General features: G+C 39.5%; 2 protein-coding genes across 2 annotated transcripts in view; one reads left to right on the top strand and one right to left on the bottom strand.

The window, feature by feature from the left end:
* The window catches only part of LOC120739446 (major histocompatibility complex class I-related gene protein-like), a 119,401-nt gene that overhangs the window by 15,550 nt on the left and 81,651 nt on the right, over nt 1–22,200 (top strand). The window lies entirely within an intron of this gene.
* On the bottom strand, nt 465–21,570 carry LOC120739468 (major histocompatibility complex class I-related gene protein-like). The gene is given in 6 exon segments (XM_040041235.1): nt 465–475; nt 3,392–3,400; nt 20,532–20,840; nt 20,951–21,022; nt 21,025–21,228; nt 21,407–21,570. Coding segments are annotated over 3 exon segments (564 nt in total). The 5' UTR covers nt 21,209–21,228; nt 21,407–21,570; the 3' UTR covers nt 465–475; nt 3,392–3,400; nt 20,532.

Raw genomic sequence — 22,200 nt, 5'->3', positions numbered from 1 at the left:
TCAGACTTAATGACTGGATTATGTTGGATTGTCAATGCAACCCTCCTCTCCCACTCTTCACACACTGATAGCAACACCGCAGGAGAAATGCCAGCACAGGCATCCAGTATCCGTAGTTTCAGGTGCTGCACATCTCGTATCTTCACACCATAGACAATTGCCTTCAGATGACCCCAAAGATAAAAGTCTAAGGGGGTCAGATCGGGAGACCTTGGGGGCCATTCAACTGGCCCACGACGACCAATCCACTTTCCAGGAAACTGTTCATCTAGGAATGCTCCGACCTGGCACCCATAATGTGGTGGTGCACCATCTTGCTGGAAAAACCCAGGGAACGTGCCAGCTTCAGTGCATAAAGAGGGAAACACATCATCATGTAGCAATTTCAAATATCCAGTGGCCTTGAGGTTTCCATTTGATGAAGAATGGACCCACTATTGTTGTACCCCATATACCACACCAAACCATCACTTTTGTTGTTCCAACAGTCTTGGAGGGATCCATCCAATGTGGGTGTCAGACCAATAGAGGTGGTTTTGTTTGTTAACTTCACCATTCACATAAAAGTTTGCCTCATCACTGAACAAAATCTTCTGCGTGAACTGAGGGTCCTGTTCCAATTTTTGTTGTGCCCATTCTGCAAATTCTGTGCGCCGATCTGGGTCATCCTCGTTGAGATGCTGCAGTAGCTGGAGTTTGTAAGGGTGCCATTTGTGAGTAGCTAATATCCGCCAAAGGGATGTTCGACTAATGCCACTCTCCAGTGACATGTGGCGAGTGCTACGCTGTGGGCTCTTGCTGAATGAAGCTAGGACAGCCACTGATGTTTCTTCATTAGTGAAAGTTTTCTTGCGTCCACATTTTGCCAAATCCAACACTGAACCAGTTTCACGAAACTTAGCAAGCAGTTTGCTAACTGTAGCATGGGAGATGGGTGGTCACATGTATGAACGTGGCTATGGAGTAAGAGCATAGAAATACATTTCTTTATTTATGTATTTATCAGGTGATCAGCTGGGATATTAGTGATGGGTCGGTCGCGAACGAAATGGCTCTTAGAGCCGAGTCTTTGACGTGAACGATGCGAGCCGGCTCCTTATCGCTTTCTCTCACCCTCTCCCTATCGCACTTTTTTTCCGCTTCACTCAGCATGCGAGCCTTGTGCTTTACGCTGGGAAGAGGGGTGAGGGGCGGTAGCAGTAGCACAGGAACAGAGCGGGAGGGAGAGAGAGAGAAAGAGAGCCAGGGACAACAACCTCACATTAGAAAGGTAGAGTAATCATCCACAACTATTTTCAGTTGCAGATGATAAAAGAGTCAGAAAGTTTATTCATGCAGGTCCATATGACAGAGAATATGCATCTTCTTTTTGTTTTCATATTTTAATTTATATTTAATTGTGTTGTGGTTTGCAGTGTTTTGTGTTGTTTCACTTTAAATTTGTAAAAGGAAAAAGCTGAAAATGTAAATAGTTAAAAGTTGAAATGTGAATAGTTGATTTTTGTATTATATGATTTATTTATTACTGTACTGTTATCGCTACGTGTTGGATACACTGTGTATGTTAACGCAGGTCAACAGCAAGCCAAACTCAATTTTCATGAGCCAGGAAACTGAGCGTCTTGCTCCTTTATTACAGTCTTCTCGACGGCTTACAATCTTTTACAACTGTGGCTTGAATAGCTCGATGAAAGTGTTGAGTGAAACTAAAAGATAAACCAGAAAATAAAATATCCTTTAGCTCTTTGACATTGTGAAATAAATGCACAAAAGAAATAGTTAGTGACAGAAAACATGTATCAAAGTTAGTCTTAGCTGCTAATTAATGATAAACAGTAGTTTTAACAATCCTCTGATATGCAAATTAGATCGCTAGCATCATTGTCACTACCCGATCCGTACCGGAAACCCGATCGGTACCCCGCATGCGCGAAAGGTTTCTACTTCCGGTCGTAGCGTTTTACGATAGTTATGGGTCAGAGTATCTGTTAAGATGTTAAGAATAACAAGTATATCTTAAAATATTTGCAATAATGAAGCATTTCAGTACAATGTAGACAAAAACGAAAAATAAAAAGAAAGTTACGGATCAGGACTCTCCGATCCTTACTGCACATGTGTAAAGTCTGACCGTACAAATCGGGTCTACCCGATCCGTACCGCGCATGTGGAGATGTTTTCTTCTTCTTCTGTTCGTTTAATGGCAGTTTACTCCCCAGTGTATGAGGATACCGCCACCTGCTGACCGAGCGAATAAACCCTATTATAAACTGAATTATCGTCATTACAAACGTGTGATAAATCTGATTTAGCGATAGTCGAGTGTGTTTATGCTTGTCTGTGAGGAGAGGATTGTTGGAATAGTGATGATGATGTGCGCTATCACTGTCAATTGTCAGTAAACACTTAATCTGGCTGATGAATCTACACGTGAGATATTACAAAGTCTGCATTATTAACTCTGTAATTAGGCGCCATTCTTCTTATTTTATGGCGCTGTTGCTCAATCGGGGGACGCTCTCTGTTGAGGAGAAAAGCATGAATTTCTTTGTATACGGATTATCCATTGTTTAAATGTCCCGGGCAGTCGAAAAGGAGGCAGAGCTGTTGAGAAATGCTAGGAGCTAACTGGGCGCTAACCGTATCATTCAAATATATTGAATGTCGCAATGTTGGCAAAGAGAGGAAGTGACGTAAGATTTGCGCATGCAGGGGTACCGATCGGGTTTCCGGTACGGATCGGGTAGTGACAATCATTGCTATGTTAATAGACCATGCTCTAAGCAAAATCCGCTTCTGGGATAAGGCTAATTCCTGGCACAAACACATTCACAAAGCGATCTCTAAATCAGCTGTTATAAAACATATAAAACAAACCAGAACATGTATTAAACTTACAGCCATTGCTTTCAATGGTGTATATAAAGATTCAGGCCACAGGAGATGAAGTTTAAACACAGATAGGCAGGTTTTCTGTACAATGCTTTTTTCCGACTGACTGCAGCGTCAGCTTCCCACAATGCATTGCGAACACAGATTACTCCTTCAAAATAAGATACAGAAAAACCAATGCTGACTGTATAGAACATATTTTTAACTAAATGACTCTCTTTTTTAACATAAATTACCACAGATGAAATATGACATTTTATCACTAAATTATTATGAACCATTTTTTAATCTTTTACTTGGGACAGAACAATTACATTTTATGTGGAGTGAATAAATAAAAGTATATTTACGGTGGCCCCTACAGACAAAGCACATACAAACTTGAAATCACGTACGAACCCTGAAGCACGTACAAACTCCAAAACACGTAAAAACACGTACAAACTCCAAAGCATGTAAAAACTCAAAACACGTACAAAACACAACAGAAGTGCTCCAGGATGCTAGGGGCAGTGTTGAACTTTTGTTACCTAGTGGCTACACACGGAGCTGAAAGAGCCGGCTCTTTTTAGTGAGCCGAACCAAAAGAGCCGGTTCTCTAAAAAGAGCCGGAAATCCCATCACTATGGGATATCCAAGATGGAGTGGTCAAACCACTGTTAACCAAAAAAAATACAGTGGCAGCAATCACTGACGGAGAGACAGTGGCAAAAATTACTTTGTTTGAGGAATTCTCATCCAAAGTCAAAGAGGGCATGTCTTATATGATGAGGGGACATGAGCTGAGGGGCCAAGCTCCCCCTTATCTAATCAACATTACGGCGAGGACACAGCTTTTTAAAGCTCCTGCCCTTGCAGTCACAGAGGCCCTCATCACAAAGGCGGAGGAGCTTCTTGATCCACCTTCCCCAGCAACACCACTGAAGATGAGCCCAATGTTTGGAGGGCTTATTACAGTGGAAGGGGAGGTTGTGGAGGTAAATATTTGTGGTTCCATCAGAATTGATATTACTTTAGGTTTTCAAAGAAACCATTACTTTTTTGTCTTTAAAAGTAAAAATAATAATTTTATTGTTCTTGTCAAGCAAACACAAAATTGTGAGAACAAGATCAACTGCTATTATTTTGTAAATGGTTGTAGATTTATCATTAACAACAATAATAAAATAATAGATGTAGTAAGTCAAGAAAGACGCACATAGATGTACACACACAGATTTATGCAATCACTATAACTGACATTATATTTTAATTGAATTTTTAGTGTTCGGCAGTGAGGAAAGTTGTCGTAGGCAAACAACAGGTGCCTATACAAACGCTCCAGCTAAAGCAGGTAATGGTGCAACTAAAGTGTAATATTGAAAATGGTGAAAATAGGCATATTTGAGATTTGTATTAGTTAATAAATAAATCTTTCATTCTGTCATTTTTGTGATTTCAGGATGGGCATACCATGACTGTTTCCTTGTGGAGGGAGGCATCAAATCTCGATGTTCATGTGGGAGATCAGATAAAGGTCTCCCACGTCAAAGTGCACCGCTCTGCCTATGGTGTACAGCTCCAGACGACCTCCTATATAAAGACTGAGGTATGAAGAAGCCATATGTTTGTACCAACATGTAATAGCAATGTCATTTACCAAAATGTTTAGAATTATAGGTGGTCCAAAAGATTGTTCATCTGGACGTAGCATTTTCAAGTGGGAGAAACGTTTCGTCACTCATCCAAGTGACTTCTTCAGTCTCAGCGGACTGCAGGTTTCTGTGGTCTTTGATCAGTGCCCATGACAATTTGTATATTATTGATCAATGAACTGACCTCCCAGCCTATTGTTCCTTCAGTGGGCTAGTTTCAGTCATTATGCAATGTACTGTTTAAAAGATTGGTTAAATGAGACTGAAGAAGTCACCTGGATGAGTGACGAAACATTTCTCCCACTTGAAAATGCTACGTCCAGATGAACAGAATCAACCTTTTGGGATTTACTTACATGGATCATTGAGCATGCATCAAGACGTGATTACCATATTAAATATATGCTTTTTGTGTATCGACAGACAAAGGAAGATGAAAGGACAGAAGTAACTATAGTTGGTGTGGCCACTGCAGAGCAGTCCACCCAACTACAAGTTCTCCTTCAAACTGGAGAAACCCTCTTCATTGAAGGGGAAATGTGTAAGCCCTACGAGGAGGAGTTTGAGAAGGCCACGATCACCGTTACTGTAAAAAACAAAGGAAAACAAATAGTAGACATAAAAAAACACAGAATAAATATATATATAGTTCATTTGTTTTGTTTGTATTTTTTAAAATGTTCAAGTTTGAAAAATGATATATTATAAAGAATGAATTAAATTGTTTTTATTTATATTTTATTTATATATGTTTAGAATTTTTTATTACATGTTGCTATGTTCATTCATTTAAACAATATTTAAAAGTTATAGTTTCAATTGCAGTCTTGTGCTAAGTGTTTTGTAATCTGATCAAATCTAGTAAATAGCTGAAAATGCATAAAGCAGTCTCATGTTTATTAAATGAAACAGAAGACATGGTTTATAAAACACTCTCTAATGTACAGTTACATTGCATGCTCTGTACAGAGCTTAACAGACTTTTTAAGCACTTAAAACCTTCGATAAAGAACACTGCTCCTGTAGGCCAACAACTGCCTATCTGTATGTTCAACATCAAATAATAATGTTTTTATGTGTGTGTTATTTAGAAGGCTGAAATATTATATATGTTTTTCTTAAACAGTTTGAAAACATTAATAACACACCTAGAAACAAAGATCAAAGCTCAATATTGTATTTTCTGTGTGTATTAAAGGGGGCAAGTCCATAAACAATATTTCATTTGGTAGCTTTGCAGAAGCCAACAAATTAAATTCATTATTTATTTTAACATTCCTGCTGTTTTCATGCTTGAATTGCTGTTTTATTCAAATAATTATGGAAGGACAAATGATCAAGTCAAGACTTCTGGGTGGTTATGATATCAATTAAACAAGTTATTCACATTTTATTAATAAGGCCAGGAATTTATCTAACAATACTCAATGTATTAAAGCAGGGGTGGGGAACTCCAAGCTTCAAGGGCCAGCATCCTGCATGTTTGTGATGTATCCTTGATCCAACACAGCTGATTCTCACCTGCTAAATCATACTATTTCTGCTAAATCATGATATTTCTACTAAATCATAACATTTTCACTAAATATAGTATTGCTAAATCGAAGTGTTTCGGGTGTCCAAATTCATATGCTGCATCCTCCTGAGGACCCGGCCTTTACTTGGGATTGGTCCTCCGAAGGGTGGGTAGGCCGGAAGTGAGCGGCTGTGAAATTGGACGGTCTAGCCTTCAGATTTGTGTCACCAGCTGTCTTGGTGGGGTTTAATAAACTCAGCCATCTCCTCCTTGTTATCTAAAATATAACAGGTCACTGATGTAAATTCTCAATCATGTCACACTTCTGTTTAATCAGCTTTCTGTTTGACGTTTATTCATCTGTAATCTCAGCCAAACCAATTTACTCACGAACAAATAAAACACTGAAAAAAGCCAAATAATAAAATGTTATTGATCTAAATAATATATATACATTTCAACCACTATATTTCAACTATATTTAGTTAAAATATAGTGGCATTTCTTTGCGGGGCCACACCACACCCCTCCATGTGCTTGTCAGAGGTAGCCTGACTCCCATTTGTGGCTGGAGTGAGTCAGCAGTTCCTGCCATACAATGGCATTGATGCTATGGACTCATCCCCCCATTCCCCAGACCTGAATCCAATTGTTCACATCTGGCACATCATGTCTTGCTCCATCCACCAACGCCATGTTGCACCACAGATTGTCCAGGAGTTGGTGGATGCTTTAGTACAGGTCTGTGAGGAGATCCCTCAGGATCCCCCAGGTATTGTAGGGAGGTCATAAAGGCACCTGGAGACCCCACACACTACTGAGTCTCATTTTGATGTGTTTTAAGGACATGACATGAAAGTTGGATCAGCCTGTAGTGTTTTTTGTGACACCAAATCCAGACCTACATGGGTTGCTAAATTTGATTTCCATTGATAATTTGTGTGATTTTGCTGTCAGCACATTCAACTATGTAAAGAATAAAGTGTTTAATAAGAATAGTTCATTCATTCAGATCTGGCATGTCTTATTTTTGTTCTTTTTATTTTTTTGAGCAGTGTATATCACATAGGGCTGCACGGTTAATCGTTAGAAAATCGCGATCTCGATTCATACTTATGTGCGATCTCATTTCCAAATGACAACGATTTAAAAAAAGAAAAAAAGATGACGACATTGTACCGCATTTTGATCCGGGACGTAATCTGCATGAAAACAAGCGCTCACTCTTCCTGCTCAACAAATGACAAGGGCGGAGCCTTATACCACGTGATACAGAAGCTGTACCGTGTGATGCTAAAATTAGCAGGGAAAAAACAACGGAGAGCATGTCAGGGATGACGAGAAAGTGACAGGAGAAAATCCGTCCCGGTCAACCACCCAAACATCAATAACGGGAACCTTATACAGCGCTTCCCTATACCCGTCGAACTCCCGCAGGCACAAAAAAATTACGGAGGCTATCACTTATCACCTGACCAAAGATATGGCTCCCATCAACACTGTGCAAAACGAGGGATTTAGGAAAATGATCAACACCCTAGACAAACGCTACACAGTGTCGTCCCGCAACTATTTTTCTATTGTTGCACTACCTGCTCTATACACGCAGTGTCGAGCAACGGTGGAGACGGAATTTCAAGCAGTACAACATTTTGCGGCAACAACAAAACGTGAGACATTTGTTGTTTTTATGTTTATTTATTGTTTTTATGTTCAGTCTCAACTGTTACGAAGTTGATGTGCAGTTAATAAATGCAATAAATATTTATACTGGAAATATTTATACTGGAATTTATACTGTATACTGGAATTTATACTGTATACAATAAATATTTATACTGGAAAAGAAAATCGTGAGAGAATCGTGATCTCAATTCTAAGCCAAAAAATCGTGATTCTCATTTTATGCAAAATCGTGCAGCCCTAATATCACATAACTTCCTCCTAATGTGCTCTGCGCAGTGTATGTACTCTCCATCTATGCAGTTGTTATGTGTTTTAGGTCTGGTGAACTCGATCATCAGCTCACTGTGTTCAGGTGGAGACACTTCCAATTACTCCAGTCATTTTCAACTTCCCTAAGTGTTGTGCTGTATTAGCTTCTGTGCTGGCTGAAGCCTATCAGGGCAAGTCCATTTAGCTCAGAATTCATATGATTACTACCAATGTTTATTAGAATAAAATAAATAAATGTGAGAAGAACATGTGAGTAGTTGCTGTTAAAAAGCCTCATGGCAATGGGGATAAAGACCCTCCTGAACCTCTGAGTCCTGCAGTGCAGTGAGATGATTGTTCTCCATTTTAGATTACAACTTCTTCCTCATCTGCTCTGCACAATGTCTGACTGACTCGACATCTTTGCAGACTGTCCTGCATTGTTTTGTTTTGTTTTTTTTAGGCCTGGTGAACTCTTTACCACCTACTTGGTGTTGGTGTTCAGGAGATGACTGTTGTCATTGCTTCAGTCAGTTAAACAAATCTATATTAATACATCACATTTTAACACAATGACCTTATATTGATTTATAACTTTTATCATTAATTCAAATTTAAATAATCATGTTTGAAATATTTATTCAACTTTAAAAATTTAATTTCTGCTAGTTTTTTTCTGTGGCAAAAAATACTGTAAAATTATTATTAAATTGACATACATTTTTTACATTCTCAAGGTCCATTTTGTGTAATTTCCCACTACCAGTGAACGCCTCTTTTTTCTTACGTTTCTGGCTCACTTCTGAACTTCCGCCCACTTTCCTAGCCCTGACAACCCAATGCTAATGCCTAGTGCTTTTATAGACCCAGTTTGAAATGACAGTGGGTCATTTGACTGTATGCTACACTTTATTGTGGTGTTTCATTAGCTTCATTCGGCGTGTTAGTATTTCTGAGTCTGTTACGGAAGGTGCAGTTAGTTCTCACAAATCAGTCGGTTAAAACAGCCTCATTATTTAGGCTGTAAGGGTATGTAATGTGCCGCCATCTTAGAACATTACATAATTGAAGCGGCAGGTTCTGCAACTTTGAAGGAGCCATTTTACCGCCTCTGACCCAACAGCGGGAGAAAAATCCAAATTCATGGGCTGCATCCTCCTGAGGACCCGGCCTTCGCGGTCTACGTGGGCCGGGTCCTCGGAAGGTTGGGTAGGCCGGAAGTAAACGGCTGGGGAAATTGGACAGTCTAGCCTTCTGATTAGCGTCACCGCTGTCTCGGTGGAGTTTAATAAACTTGGCCGTCTGCTCCTTGCTATCTAGGCGTAAATTCTCGACCATCTCATACTTCTTTTTAATCAGTTTTCTGTTTGACGTTTAGTCAGCTGTGTGAAAACCAAGGAGGAACCCACCTGGGGGATTAATAAAGTTTTATTTTATCTAATCTAATGTAATAACGTTAATCTCAGCCAAACCGATTTACTCACAAACAAATAAAACACTGAAAATAGCCAAACAATAACATTTTTAGGTTGTCTAAGTGACTTATATATTACGTTTAACCCAGGTAGCGAAAGTCCGCGGTGATCTGAAAATGATGTGCCCGGAGTTGTGCCATTCTCGGCGGCTTCAGTGACCCTCGAGCTCCCGGCTAGCTATCGAGCTGGTGGGTAACAGACGTCTCCGGAAACGTCGAAGCACTTTTGCAAATATGCAATATCTTGATAAACCAAGCAGATATTTGATGTTTACACAGCTACTTTCTCACCTGAAAATATGTTAAAAGTTTATTTTGTGACTCAGAAAGATTAGTAAGAGTAATTTTAAAACTTAGTAGCGGCCGCCATTGTTGGAAACTGGAGTTTGGCTGGGCCGCACTATTAATTCTGGGATATGGTGGGCCACGAAGGACACACCCGACCCATCCTTCAAATTCGGGGAAAAGGAGGACGCATTTGTCGGCTGCATTCGTATAATGTGATGTCAGTTGAGAAAGAGATGCTTGAGAGACTTGACCACCAAAATGTGATAGATAGATTCACCAACCTCAAGGTGAGGCGACATAGGTTAAAAGAAAAGAAAAAATCTGCAGAGCCATAGTAGTATCTGCAGTAAAGATCTTTCATACATTGTATACATTATACCACAGGCCAAGGTGTCTCAATCTTTCTAATTTTTTAATAATATTTTGTACATTTCAAGGACTTCTATTTTTGGAGTGTATTTTTATCTATCTGTATTATATTATGCATACACATTAAAAGTGAATCTCTGTCCAAATGCACTCAGTTTAGAGCAGGGCGATATGGCCAAAAATATTTATCATGATATATATTTGAAAATTTGCGATAACGATTTAACTGACGATATAATTGATGCGAGACAAAATACAACTCCACAACTTTACTAGCGCAAAAAAACACCATCCATTTATTTTACTTAAACAAGCAGCTGTTTTTTTATGTGCATTAAAGCTATATAAAAATTTAACAGTGCAAATGCAAATTCCTTGCTGAAGGTTTAACCAAAAGGCATTTCCAGTAGAAATGGGCTGAGATATCCTGAGCATAACCATGTATAAAATCCACTGAAGTTAAAAAAAAGGTGCTTTGCAACATTAAACTGCAGTGTGCCAAATAAAAAAGTCAAATACGTATTTTTCAGACCATAAAGTGCATGGGATTATAAGGCACGTTAAGCGAAACAAAGCAGTCAGATAAATCAAACTTTATTCAACTCATTCTTCTTGCTTCCTCCACTTCTGTACCATTGATTCATTAATGCTGTATTCTATCATAGCTGCTCTATTCCCATGTTGTTGCAGTATATTAATGACTAACCTCATATTGTGGATGGATTATCTCAATTGTTCTCCTGACTGAAGTTTGGTCCGTTTACAGCATCCTGCCATGCGATTGCATTTGTCCCTAACCATCAGGAACCTTCACGTTAACTTTTATCGAGTGGAAAAGTGTTAGCGTTCATCCTGCAGCTTCACTATTTATGTTATGCTGACATAGCTGTGTCGCTAGCGATCACGTAGCCCAACTTCAGTAACCTTACAAACGTCACTGCTGTTTAGTTTCCTGTTTTCATTTATGTTGGAAGTGATAGCAGAGCAGTATGTTTAAATTTTTCAGAAATCTCTCAGTCAGAACATGCTATATCATGCTTAGGTAACTAGCGAAACTAGCGAGCTAACTTCCGCTTGCTTCCTGCTAACTTCTAACTCCGTTAAATGTAATAAATTCTGTTTTCATGGATGCCTGGCTGTTAAACTTCATAGTTACACCTGGTAAAGCAACAATGCTGATTGTTTTATTAAAGATGAAAGAATTTAGACAGTTTTTAACTCTCAGTGATGCTGCAGTGTTTGTTTGACTTTGGGACCTAAAGCGGAGGGAGTTTAGGACCCAGATTACTCCCAGATTTATGAGCACCTTAGTCCAAAAAAATACGGCCCGCTTGCATGTTCTACAAAAAAATGTGCTTTGTTGTGTATCTGACGGACAAACACCAAACCAGTTCCACATCACTGAAGTTGCACCATTTTTACAAACCAATTCTGGTTCATCCATTTCACTCAACAATCGGCCGTGTGCATATGAAAACAAAGGCACTGCGCATGCGCGTTTTACCCATATTCTATCGCGTTATTTCATTTTCTTATCGTTGCCTAACATTGTACCGGTATTACCGTGAACGGTATAATATGGCCCAGCCCTAACTCAGTTTACTTTTTACTCACTGTGTGCATCATTCATTATTCTCCTGCAGTAATTAAGGTTAGGATATGTTTTTTTTTTTTAAATTCAAATCCATTCTTCTTTGGCAGTAGTAGTCTTTAGCAGCATTTAAATAACCTTTATCAGATTTGATGGTTTTGTTATAGACTTTTCAAAAAAGTGTTTTGCTTTTCTTTCACAAATGTGGGGATTAAATTGTGTTAAAATGTACAAAACTGTCATGCCATGTTTTGTGATGAGGACCCAGGCACAGAGAGACTTGGTGAATTGGTTGAATATTTGTATATAATCCCTGCAGCTGTCAGACTCTATACAGGGGTCACCAGCCTTTATTAAAACAGAGTTAGATAAAACTGAACAGTTTGGTTCATCTTTAGTTACATGGTTCTATCTTGATAAGCTATGTCTTGTTACAGATTAATTTTTCAAAAATATTAATGATTTAAGCAAGGAAAGGGCTACATGTCAACATACAACTCTTTATTTCTATTAATGTCTTACTTCATTCCTACCTGATTGACATGTTTAGGAATTATGAGTGATTGGCACACTGTAGTGGCAAAAGTTGCTACCAATCAAATTATGATATGTTAAAGTTAAAACAAAACACAACTGTTTTAGATATTATCTAATATACATTTTGTAATTATCCTTATAATTACAAAATGTTTTATGTAAGATTTAAGTTTTGTGATTTAAATCTGACATCACAAAAGTATTTTGGAATTTGAATAATGTATTTTGTAACTGCAGTACACATAATACTAATTTTGAACAATTTTGTCCAGGTTCCTTGTCACCGGGGACTCCTTCAGGACCATCACGTTCAGTTTCAGAGTCGGTGTGTCCACGGTGAGCCAGATCACCCCCCAGGCAGCGACGTCCATCTGGGACTGTCTAGTGGACGACTTCATGGCTGTGCCTTCACCTGGAGACTGGCGGTCCATCACAGAGGGATTCCAGGAGCGCTGGAACTTTCCTCTGTGCTGTGGAGCTCTGGATGGGAAGCACGTCCAGACAAAGGCACCCCATATATCATATAGGAGACACACACATTGATATACACTAAATATTTATTTCATTTCTTTTTTGTGGTGCCCAAATTTATGCACCTGCTTGATTTTGTTTAAACAATTATTGCACACTTTCTGTAAATCCAGTAAACTTCTTTTCACTTCTCAAATATCACTGTGTGTGTCTCCTGTATGATATTTAACTGACATTTTTTATTGTAACAACCAACGATTTATACAGGAAAATAATGTCTATTAACAAGGTTGCCCAAACTTTTGCATCCCACTGTATTAGTATATTTGTCATTAGTATAATATGAAATAAATTCTACATGTGTCAAGTCGGGTGCCAATATTTGCTGTGTAGTAGAACAGAGACACTTGTCATTATAAATGTTTATTTGATAAAATATATAAATTCAGTAACAAAAACATTAAACATAAATATATGAAATTTAACTATTTACAGAGAGACAGGAATAAAAAGGACCCAGTTTGGAGTGGAAGAGCCTCAGGGAGAAGGAGGAGAAGAATAAGCACATTGTTTCTGCCCTGGAGAGCCTGCTGCCTCATCAGAAAACTACTGATCATTAGGGTCCAATGTTTCCAAATTTAACACACTGTTTTCAAAAACTAATTTATAAATTTGAAATTTCACGAATTCTCGTGTCTGAGGCGACATGCTCTCCAGAGCAGGAACAAGGCTGAGGAGGAAATGCTCTGTTGGAGACGGGCGTAGCCTCTTTAGGGACTCCAGGATAGCCAGCTCCACCGCCGATGGACCGTCCTGGGACCCGTCCTTCGCCCGCCTTCGAGCTGTCCTCCTCTGTGGGCCTGTAAAACACAGCACAAAACACCACAAAGTAATGAGAAGGCTGCTACTAGATTTTCATTTTCAAAATTGAAAAAAACCAGGATATGAACAGATTGGTTGTAGATATTTAGTAAAGGTGATCACAAGGGAATCCAAGCAAGTAAAAAGCTATCAGTGCTTGATGTTCATACCTGTGGGCAGGGCTGGGCCATATTATACCGTTCACGGTAATACCGGTATAATGTTAGGCAACGATAGGAAAATGAAATATCGCGATAGAATATGAGTAAAACGCGCATGCGCAGAGCCTTTGTTTTCATACGCACATGGCCGATTGTTGAGTGAAACAGATGAACCAGAATTAGTTTGTAAAAATGGTGCAACTTCAGTGATGTGGAACTGGTTTGGTGTTTGTCCGTCAGATACACGACAAAGCACATTTTTTTGCAGAACATGCAAGCGGCCGTCGTTATTGTCGTATTTGTCGGACTAAGTTGCTCTTAAATCTGGGAGTAATCTGGGTCCTAAACTCCGTATGCTTCAGGTCAAACGAACACTGCAGCATCACTGAGACTTAAAAACTGTCTAAATTCTTTCATCTTTAATAAAACGATCAGCATTGCTGCTTTACCAGGTGTAACTATGAAGTTTAACTTCCAGGCATCCATGAAAACAAAATGTATTACATTTAACGGAGTTAGAAGTTAGCAGGAAGCTAGCGGAAGTTAGCTCGCTAGTTTCGCTAGTTACCTAAGCATGATATTGTATGTTCTGACTGAGAGATTTCTGAAAAAAATCAAACGTACAGCTCTGCTATCACTTCCAACATATATGAAGACAGGAAACTAAACAGCATTGACGTTTGTAGGGTTACTGAAGTTGGGCTAGCTGGTATATAATGATGTGCTACGTGATCGCTAGCGACACAGCTATGTTAGCATAACATAAACAGTGAAGCTGGAGGACGAACACTAACACTTTTCCACTTATAAAAGTTAATGTGAAGGTTCCTGATGGTTAGGGACAAATGCAATCGCATGGCAGGATGCTGTAAACGGACCAAACTTCAGTCAGGAGAACAACTGAGATAATCCATCCACAATACAAGGTTAGTCATTAATATACTGCAACAACATGGGAATAGAGCAGCTGCCAGAGAATTCAACATTAATGAATCAATGGTACAGAAGTGGAGGAAGCAAGAAGAATGAGTTGAATAACGTTTGATTTATCTGACTGCTTTGTTTCGCTTAATGTGCCTTATAATCCCGTGCACCTTATGGTCCGAAAAATACGTACTGCACACTGCAGTTTAATGTTGCAAAGCACCTCTTTTTAACTTCAGTGGATATTATACATGGTTATGCTCAGGATATGTCAGCCCATTTCTACTGGAAATGCCTTTTGGTTAAACTTTCAGCAAGGAATTTGCATTTGCACTGTTACATTTTTATAAAGCTTTAATGTACATAAAAACCAGCTTCTTGTTTAAGTGAAAATAAATGGAAGGTTGTCTTTTTGCGCTAGTAATGTTGTGGAGTTGTATTTTGTCTCGCATCAATTATATCGTCAGTTATATCGTTATCACAAATTTTCAAATATATATCGTGATAAATATTTTTGGCCATATCGCCCTGCTCTACCTGTGGGTGCAGCAGCAGGAGTGGAGGGACCAGGGACTGGGGAGCCAGGAGAAGCAACAGGGGAGGACTCTGCTGCATGATTACTTGACTCTATCAAGACAATATTAAATGTTAACAGGTTGAAGACAATAGTCATAGAGAATATTATATTATTATATACTTATTATTATATACAGTGGTCTCTCATTTATTGCAGCACATGAACAGTAGTCACAGTTCTTACAAGTTGATTCTTGAAGTGCAATAGTGATGGGTCGTTCGCGAACGAAATGGCTCTTAGAGCCGCCTCTTTGACGTGAACGACGCGAGCCGGCTCCTTATTGCGAGCCGTCACGTGGTTTTTTTTTTCTTTCTTTCTCTCACCCCCTCTATCTCGCACTTTTTTTCCGCTTCACTGTGCACGTGAGCCTTGTGCTTTATGCTGGGCAGAGGGGGGAGGGGCGGTAGTTACACTCAGTAGCACAGGAACAGAGCCAGACGGAGAGAGAGAGAGAAAGAGAGCCAGGGACAACAACGTCACATTAGAAAGGTATAGTAATCATCCACAACTATTTTCAGTTGCGGATGATAAAGGATTCAGAAAGTTTATTCATGCAGGTCCATATGACAGAGAATATGCATGTTCTTTTTGTTTTCATATTATAATTTATATTTAATTGTGTTGTGGGTTGCAGTGTTTTGTGTTGTTTTCTACGGTGGCCCCTTACGGTGGCCCCTAGAGACAAGCACATACAAACTTCAAATCACGTACGAACTCTGAAGCATGTACAAACTCCAAAACACGTAAAAACATGAAAAAACACGTACAAACTCCAAAACACGTAAAAACACGAAAAAACACGTACAAACTCCGAAGCACATAAAAACTCAAAACACGTACAAAAGACAACAGAAGTGCTCCAGGATGCTGGGTGCAGTGTTGAGCTTTTGTTATCTTGTGGCTGCACAAGCCAGCAAGTACCAACGACCGGATTTGGTGTGTGGTAGTAACAGGTAAATGAACTTTTTTTTAAATTATTTGAATATATATGAGTGCCTGTGTATAAATACACAAACAATACACACATGCTTTCAATTGTGTAATTTAAGTGATCTAGTAGCTCTGCTTTGGAAGTTCAGTTCATGCTAGAAATGTGTTTTGGAGTTTGTACGTGTTTTGTCTCTAGGGGCCACCGCATATATTTATATATAAACATATATAAATAAAACCACTTTTTTTTACATTAGTAATTCCTTTTGTGCATAATTTTATATTATTGTTAATAATAAATTAATTAAAGCAACAAAACAACCTGAAGAGCCGGTTCGGAGCCGAAAGAGCCGGCTCTTTTTAGTGAGCCGAACCGAAAGAGCCGGATCTCTAAAAAGAGCCGGAAATCCCATCACTAAAGTGCAAACCATTGTCGATTTTAAAACGTAAAAGTATTATGCCGCGCTTTTTCTCCGTCTGCGGCGCCACTTTTGTGTGCCTTTTTCGCTCCCGGTGCAGGTGTCTATTTCCAAATGAGGGTCGTAGTTATGGGTGTTTTTGTGCTGTTTTTTCTATTGGACATGATGGCTATCAAAACCAAACATGATAAGTTTGGCAAGTGCAGGAGACACGACACGGAGATTTGTCATTTGGGCTGCACAATGCAATGCGCATTGTTGAAAGCTGTACGGTGCAATAAAAAAAAATCAGCGAAAAGGCGAGGCAGTGACGGATGAACAGCGGGACTACTGTATACTCTTTATTAATAAACAAAATATACTCCTGTATGACAACACGCATAAATTAACTGCCTACATTAATTCATTGTAAACATACCTTCTGACTGACACTCCCCTGCTGCCTCTCCGGGCTGTCCCTGGTCCTCGGGGGAGAAGTTCTCCACGGTCCGCACCATATTTCCGCTAGTCTCCCGCGGGGTGAGGAAGGGGTCCAGAAACCCCATGACCGCGAAGAACTTCCATCTCCTCCCCGATCCTGCTGCAGACCCACTCCTCTTCTCCTTCTCTGTCCTTTTCTCCTTATTATAGGTGTCCCTGAGGCTCTTCCACTTTCTCCTGCAGATGTCCTCTGAATAAACGCATTATCTGGTTAGCGGAAAGGTATTTGTACAACAGTGGGAAAATCGCGGGACAGTAGGCGGGCTTGCTAGCTTTTGCACGGCTTCATCGGGTCAGTCTGAAAATTAAAAAGAAGAAGGAATGAACTTACCAGGTTGCCTGATCTCCTCACTTATGTGTCTCCAAGCTAGGTCCTTTTTATTCCTGTCTCGGTAGAAATAGTAGCTGGCATCATACAGCTCGGGGTGATTAGCCACAGCACTGATTAGCTTTTCCTCCATACTGAATGAAGAATGAAGGGCTTTGGCTGGATCTGCCCCTTTGACCTAGGTCAGAGCCACGTCACCAGGCTCCTGATTGGTTGTCGCGGCGCGATTTGACGCTGGAGTTCAGATTTTTCCAACTCGAGCGGTAGACGCGAAACGCGCATATGCACAAAATGCAACACAAAAACTCACGTGCGTGGTTTTATTCGCGCGTCAAACGCGCCAGACGCGCTACACTGACGCGCGTTTCACGCGTTTGCCGTTTTCGCGACGCAAATCTGCTTCCGATTTTCGCGGGACCCGCAATCGCGCGTCGTCGCGCCTTTCCATTGACTTTACATGTAAACCTGACGCTCTATTCGCGTCCATCGCGTTCGGTGTGAACACACCGTTAGAATCAGAATTTTTTTCTGGTATTCTTTATTTGTAGTGTGAGTACAAGAAAATAGTTATTATAATATGTGTTAAATTTGTTTAGATCACAGGAATAAGGAAGGATTTGTCTGTGTTTCAGTTTGGCTTAGCTGTAGGCCTGAGAGTGTGTGTAATTGTTTAGAGGGAAAGGAATTTAAGGACACTGGGGGTCTGCCTGTCATAAAAGGAGACAGGAAGCTACAGTTGGGGGTAGCTGATGCTTGTACCTTTAATAAAAACTCATAATTGTTATAACTTAGAAGTAGGTTTGCAGGAGACTCTCCACCTTATCTGTAAATGTAAGACAACAAGAGGCCAATGGCCTAGTGGATGCAGAGTGGGGGTCTCAGTGTTTGTAATGCGTTAACTCTGTTTTCTGTGTTGTGTAGAAGAATTTGGTGTAGCTTGGGTGAGGAGATTACTTTTATGACCGGCAGGAAGTCACGTACACAGAGACACACACACACAGTGCTTTGACTGTTACACTCACACACCCACATGCACACAGGCACTCATGTGCTCATGCATACACACACAAACACAGAGTTTGCTGTACACCATGGGGGTTTTATGATGGGGTCACTTCTATAAAGCTGGCTGTAACAAACAAAGGAGTGCAAGATCTGCAGAGGGACACCGGCCTTGCACGTCTCCCCTTCTAGAGATGCATGCTAAATGAAGATGAATAAAGGTTTTTGTGAAAATGACTACTGAGTCCGGTGCCGTCTCTGGATGCCCGAGGAATACAAAGAACCGGGGTTGGAAACTGATTTCGTAACAGTAGTTAGACCTGAGAGCTGCTGTGACAGAAGGCCAGAAACTGTAGAAAGAGATCACTTATATCAGTGATGTATTTTTGCATATTTTCTTTTATCCCTAATCTGAACAGTGTCAAGCTGTTTTTACTTGCAGCTTCAGACAGTTTGTTATCAGATCCTTGCTGATACTCCCATCTGATAGAGAGAATGTTATCATTGTCATATAGCCAGTTGTAATTTATATGATTCCTCATATAAAACTTCCCTTCTGAGCTAAAACAAAAATATTTTCTATATAACAGTAATTGTTCAAACATCAAGTTATTTAAATTGTTTGTTTGAACACATGAGACATAACACAGTGCGGAAGTTATAGTGGAATCAAAAACAACAGTTTTCCTTGTTTGAATCAAGACAGCCAGAGGTGGTCAAAGATCAAGGTCATGAGACCTCACAAATCAAATGCAGGAAATCCCGGGTTAGTCATTTTCACAGAAAAATAAAATAATAAACTCATAACATTTTATTTCCAAATGAGAGTTTGTTGCTGTCATCCTTCAGATGTTTTGGTGTCATTTGAAAAATACTGCATGCTTTGTACACTGCCAGCGTCTCAGTGAAATAACACACTTCAGGTCTAACAAACTGTCATTGTCAGATGCATAAAAATCAATAAAGTTGAAACATTTAGTTTAGCAAATGTTTTAGCAGACTTGCGATACCGCTGCATCGATACAGGGATTACATAGATCATACTGAAGCAGAAGTCATAATTGCATGAAACATGTACACACAGTAGCTAGATACAATTATATGACCATGCACTAATGTAGAGGAAGTGTAGCAGCCTGTTCTCAGTGATCTGCAAAATATGATCATCAACTGTGTTTTATTAACAGGTGTGTTTAATATATGTCTTTGAAATGTTGGAAGTGTCTGCAGCAGCTGGAGGGAAAGTCATTCAGACAGTAAAGTGAAGAACTCTTTGCAGGACAGTCAACTTTGTGGATTTAGTCTCTCAGACTGCTCAGAGCCATCGTCAGGAGCTGGAAGATAAAAAATACACAGTTTACAAATATTTTATCGTTTTGAAGGAGACCATTTGTAGTGATTGTTGGTTTCTGTTTGAATAAATGACCCTGCTTCCCAGGGAGATCAGTGGCATTCAAGTGAGCAGAATATGTATCATGAAACTGAATGAATCTATACTATGTTTTCACGTAAATCCTGATTATAATGTCTCTAATCACATTCCACATCTGAAAAATTCCAGATTAATAAAAGCAGATTTTACTTACGGGATGTAGAGCATATCACTGAAACAAACAAAAATAAACCATATCAGTTATTTTTTGTTTTGTATTTTTCTTGATTCCACAAATATCTTGTATGCATTTCCTTTGTAATGTACTTTTTTTCTTCACACATCATCCTTCTCATGCCCTGTAATCATCTCACTGTGGCTCTGAGCCTTTTACAGTTACTTAGAATTTAGGTGTTTGTGTCCAAACTGATCTGGCAGTAAGATTTCGGAGATGAATTGAAAAAACTAAACTCAATATTTCCCGCATTCAGATTTCTCACCTTTCTTCTTTTTTGTAAGCTACAAATGCCAAAGCTGTGACTAATGGTGACAGTTAGAACAACCACTGCAGCACTGACTGAAGGTCACAGTGTCAGCTGGCTTCTCTGTTGAACAACACATGGCAGCATTTTATAATATTAAACAGAAAACTGTGCCGACACCAAGGAAGTTGAGAAGTTTGACATCTCTGAGTGAAACAATAAATGACACAAAATCATTACTATTCAGTCATTACAGTTACTCAGACATTAGTTGAGTAATCTTCTTGTCTTACCCCTGTTGGTCCTGATCACTGTTTTGTCCAGTTTTGGTGACGATGTCCTCGTTCATACCAGAGAGATGAAACACACAGTCGTACCTCTGCCAGTCTTCAGGTGTGACTGATGAAACATTGAGATCAATACTCATCTGGAAGGTCCCATCATTGTTGGGGAGGCTCTCTCCAGGATCCACACCTTCATGAATCTCCTCTCCATCTTTCCTCCAGAACATCACGGCTCTGTCAGGATAGAAACCTGTAGCATGGCAGCTGACTGGAGAGGAGGAAGTTTTCTGGATGAGAGACACTGAGGGAAAAACTGCAGAGAGACTGGCAGTGTTACATTCTTTATTTTATTTTACTCTACCTTTTGAAGCACAAAACCCATATAAAGTTTCTATTACATTTCATTAGATTATGTAATTCTACCTGCTGTCTGCAGAAAGCTCCTCCCATATCGCAAATACTCCTTTAAAAACTCAGGGCACTGATGGCCTAAAAGTTTTTATTTGATTCAAATCGACGTTCATGAGCATCAAATCTCATTTTGGTGATGACAGCCTGTGGTTTAGGAGCGATCCATGTCAGTGTCTGCGAGTCAAATGCGAGAAAGTCTACTCCGCCATAGCCATACTGATCATATCCATTAATCTCTCCAGTCTCATCATCCCATTCACAGCCACTCATCCTTTGCAAAATATGAACACCTGAAAAGAAAGACAGTAACAGTGACTGTGATAACCCGTAAGATGTCAATACAGCTTATACCTGAAACTATACCTTTACCACAAATAAACAATGCAAAAATAACGGCTTTTTAAAATAAAAAATGAAAAATGATTTAAAACAAATGTTTCAGCAGTAACAAGTAAAACAAATCTGTACCTTCAGTTTGGTTAAACGTTGCCTCAAAGTCTCAATGGTAGCCTTAAAGAAGTGATGAATTTTCATTAGATTGAAATCTATACCACTCCAGGTCCTGAGGATGATCCTCAAAGAATTTAATCCAGTCTTTCTTTGGTTTTGCTTCTCTTACACTGTTGGAGTCACCTATCTGAACTTCATCAACAAATGCAACAACCACAAACTCAGGAATGCTCTGAGCTCCAGGAGTTTCAGTGAAGAAATACTTCAAGGAGTGTTGTACTGTAAAATTGGGAGAAATCTGAATTACCATACATTCCTATTATATAGGGTTTTTTTTGTATCATTACCATATTTTTCAGACCATAAGGTGCACCAGATTATAAGGCGCTCTGTCAATGAATGGGTCTGTTTTTATAAATAAGGCGCACCAGATTATGAGGCGCATTAAGCAAAACAAAACAGTCAGATGAGTCAAACTTTACTCAACTCATTCTTCTTACTTCCTCCACTTCCGTACCATTGATTCATTAATGTTGAATTCTCTCGCAGCTGCTCTATTCCGGTTTTGTGGCAGTATATTAATGACTAACCTCGTATTGTGGATTGATTATCTCCAATTGTTCTCCTGACTGAAGTTCGGTCCGTTTACAGCATCCCAGGAACCCTCAGGTTAACTTTTATCGAATGGAAAAAGGTTAGCGTTCAAACTCCAGCTTCAGTGTGCTAATGTTATGCTAACATAGCTGTTGTCACTAGCAATCACGTAAGTACATCATTATATACAGCTAGTCCAACTTCAGCAACCCTACAAA

Source organism: Simochromis diagramma, unplaced genomic scaffold (assembly GCF_900408965.1).
Source record: "Simochromis diagramma unplaced genomic scaffold, fSimDia1.1 OVJJ01000536.1, whole genome shotgun sequence".
Taxonomy (NCBI): Eukaryota; Metazoa; Chordata; class Actinopteri; order Cichliformes; family Cichlidae; genus Simochromis; species Simochromis diagramma.
The sequence above is the reverse complement of the archived record's forward strand: the minus strand, read 5'-3'. Positions and strand labels throughout refer to the sequence as shown.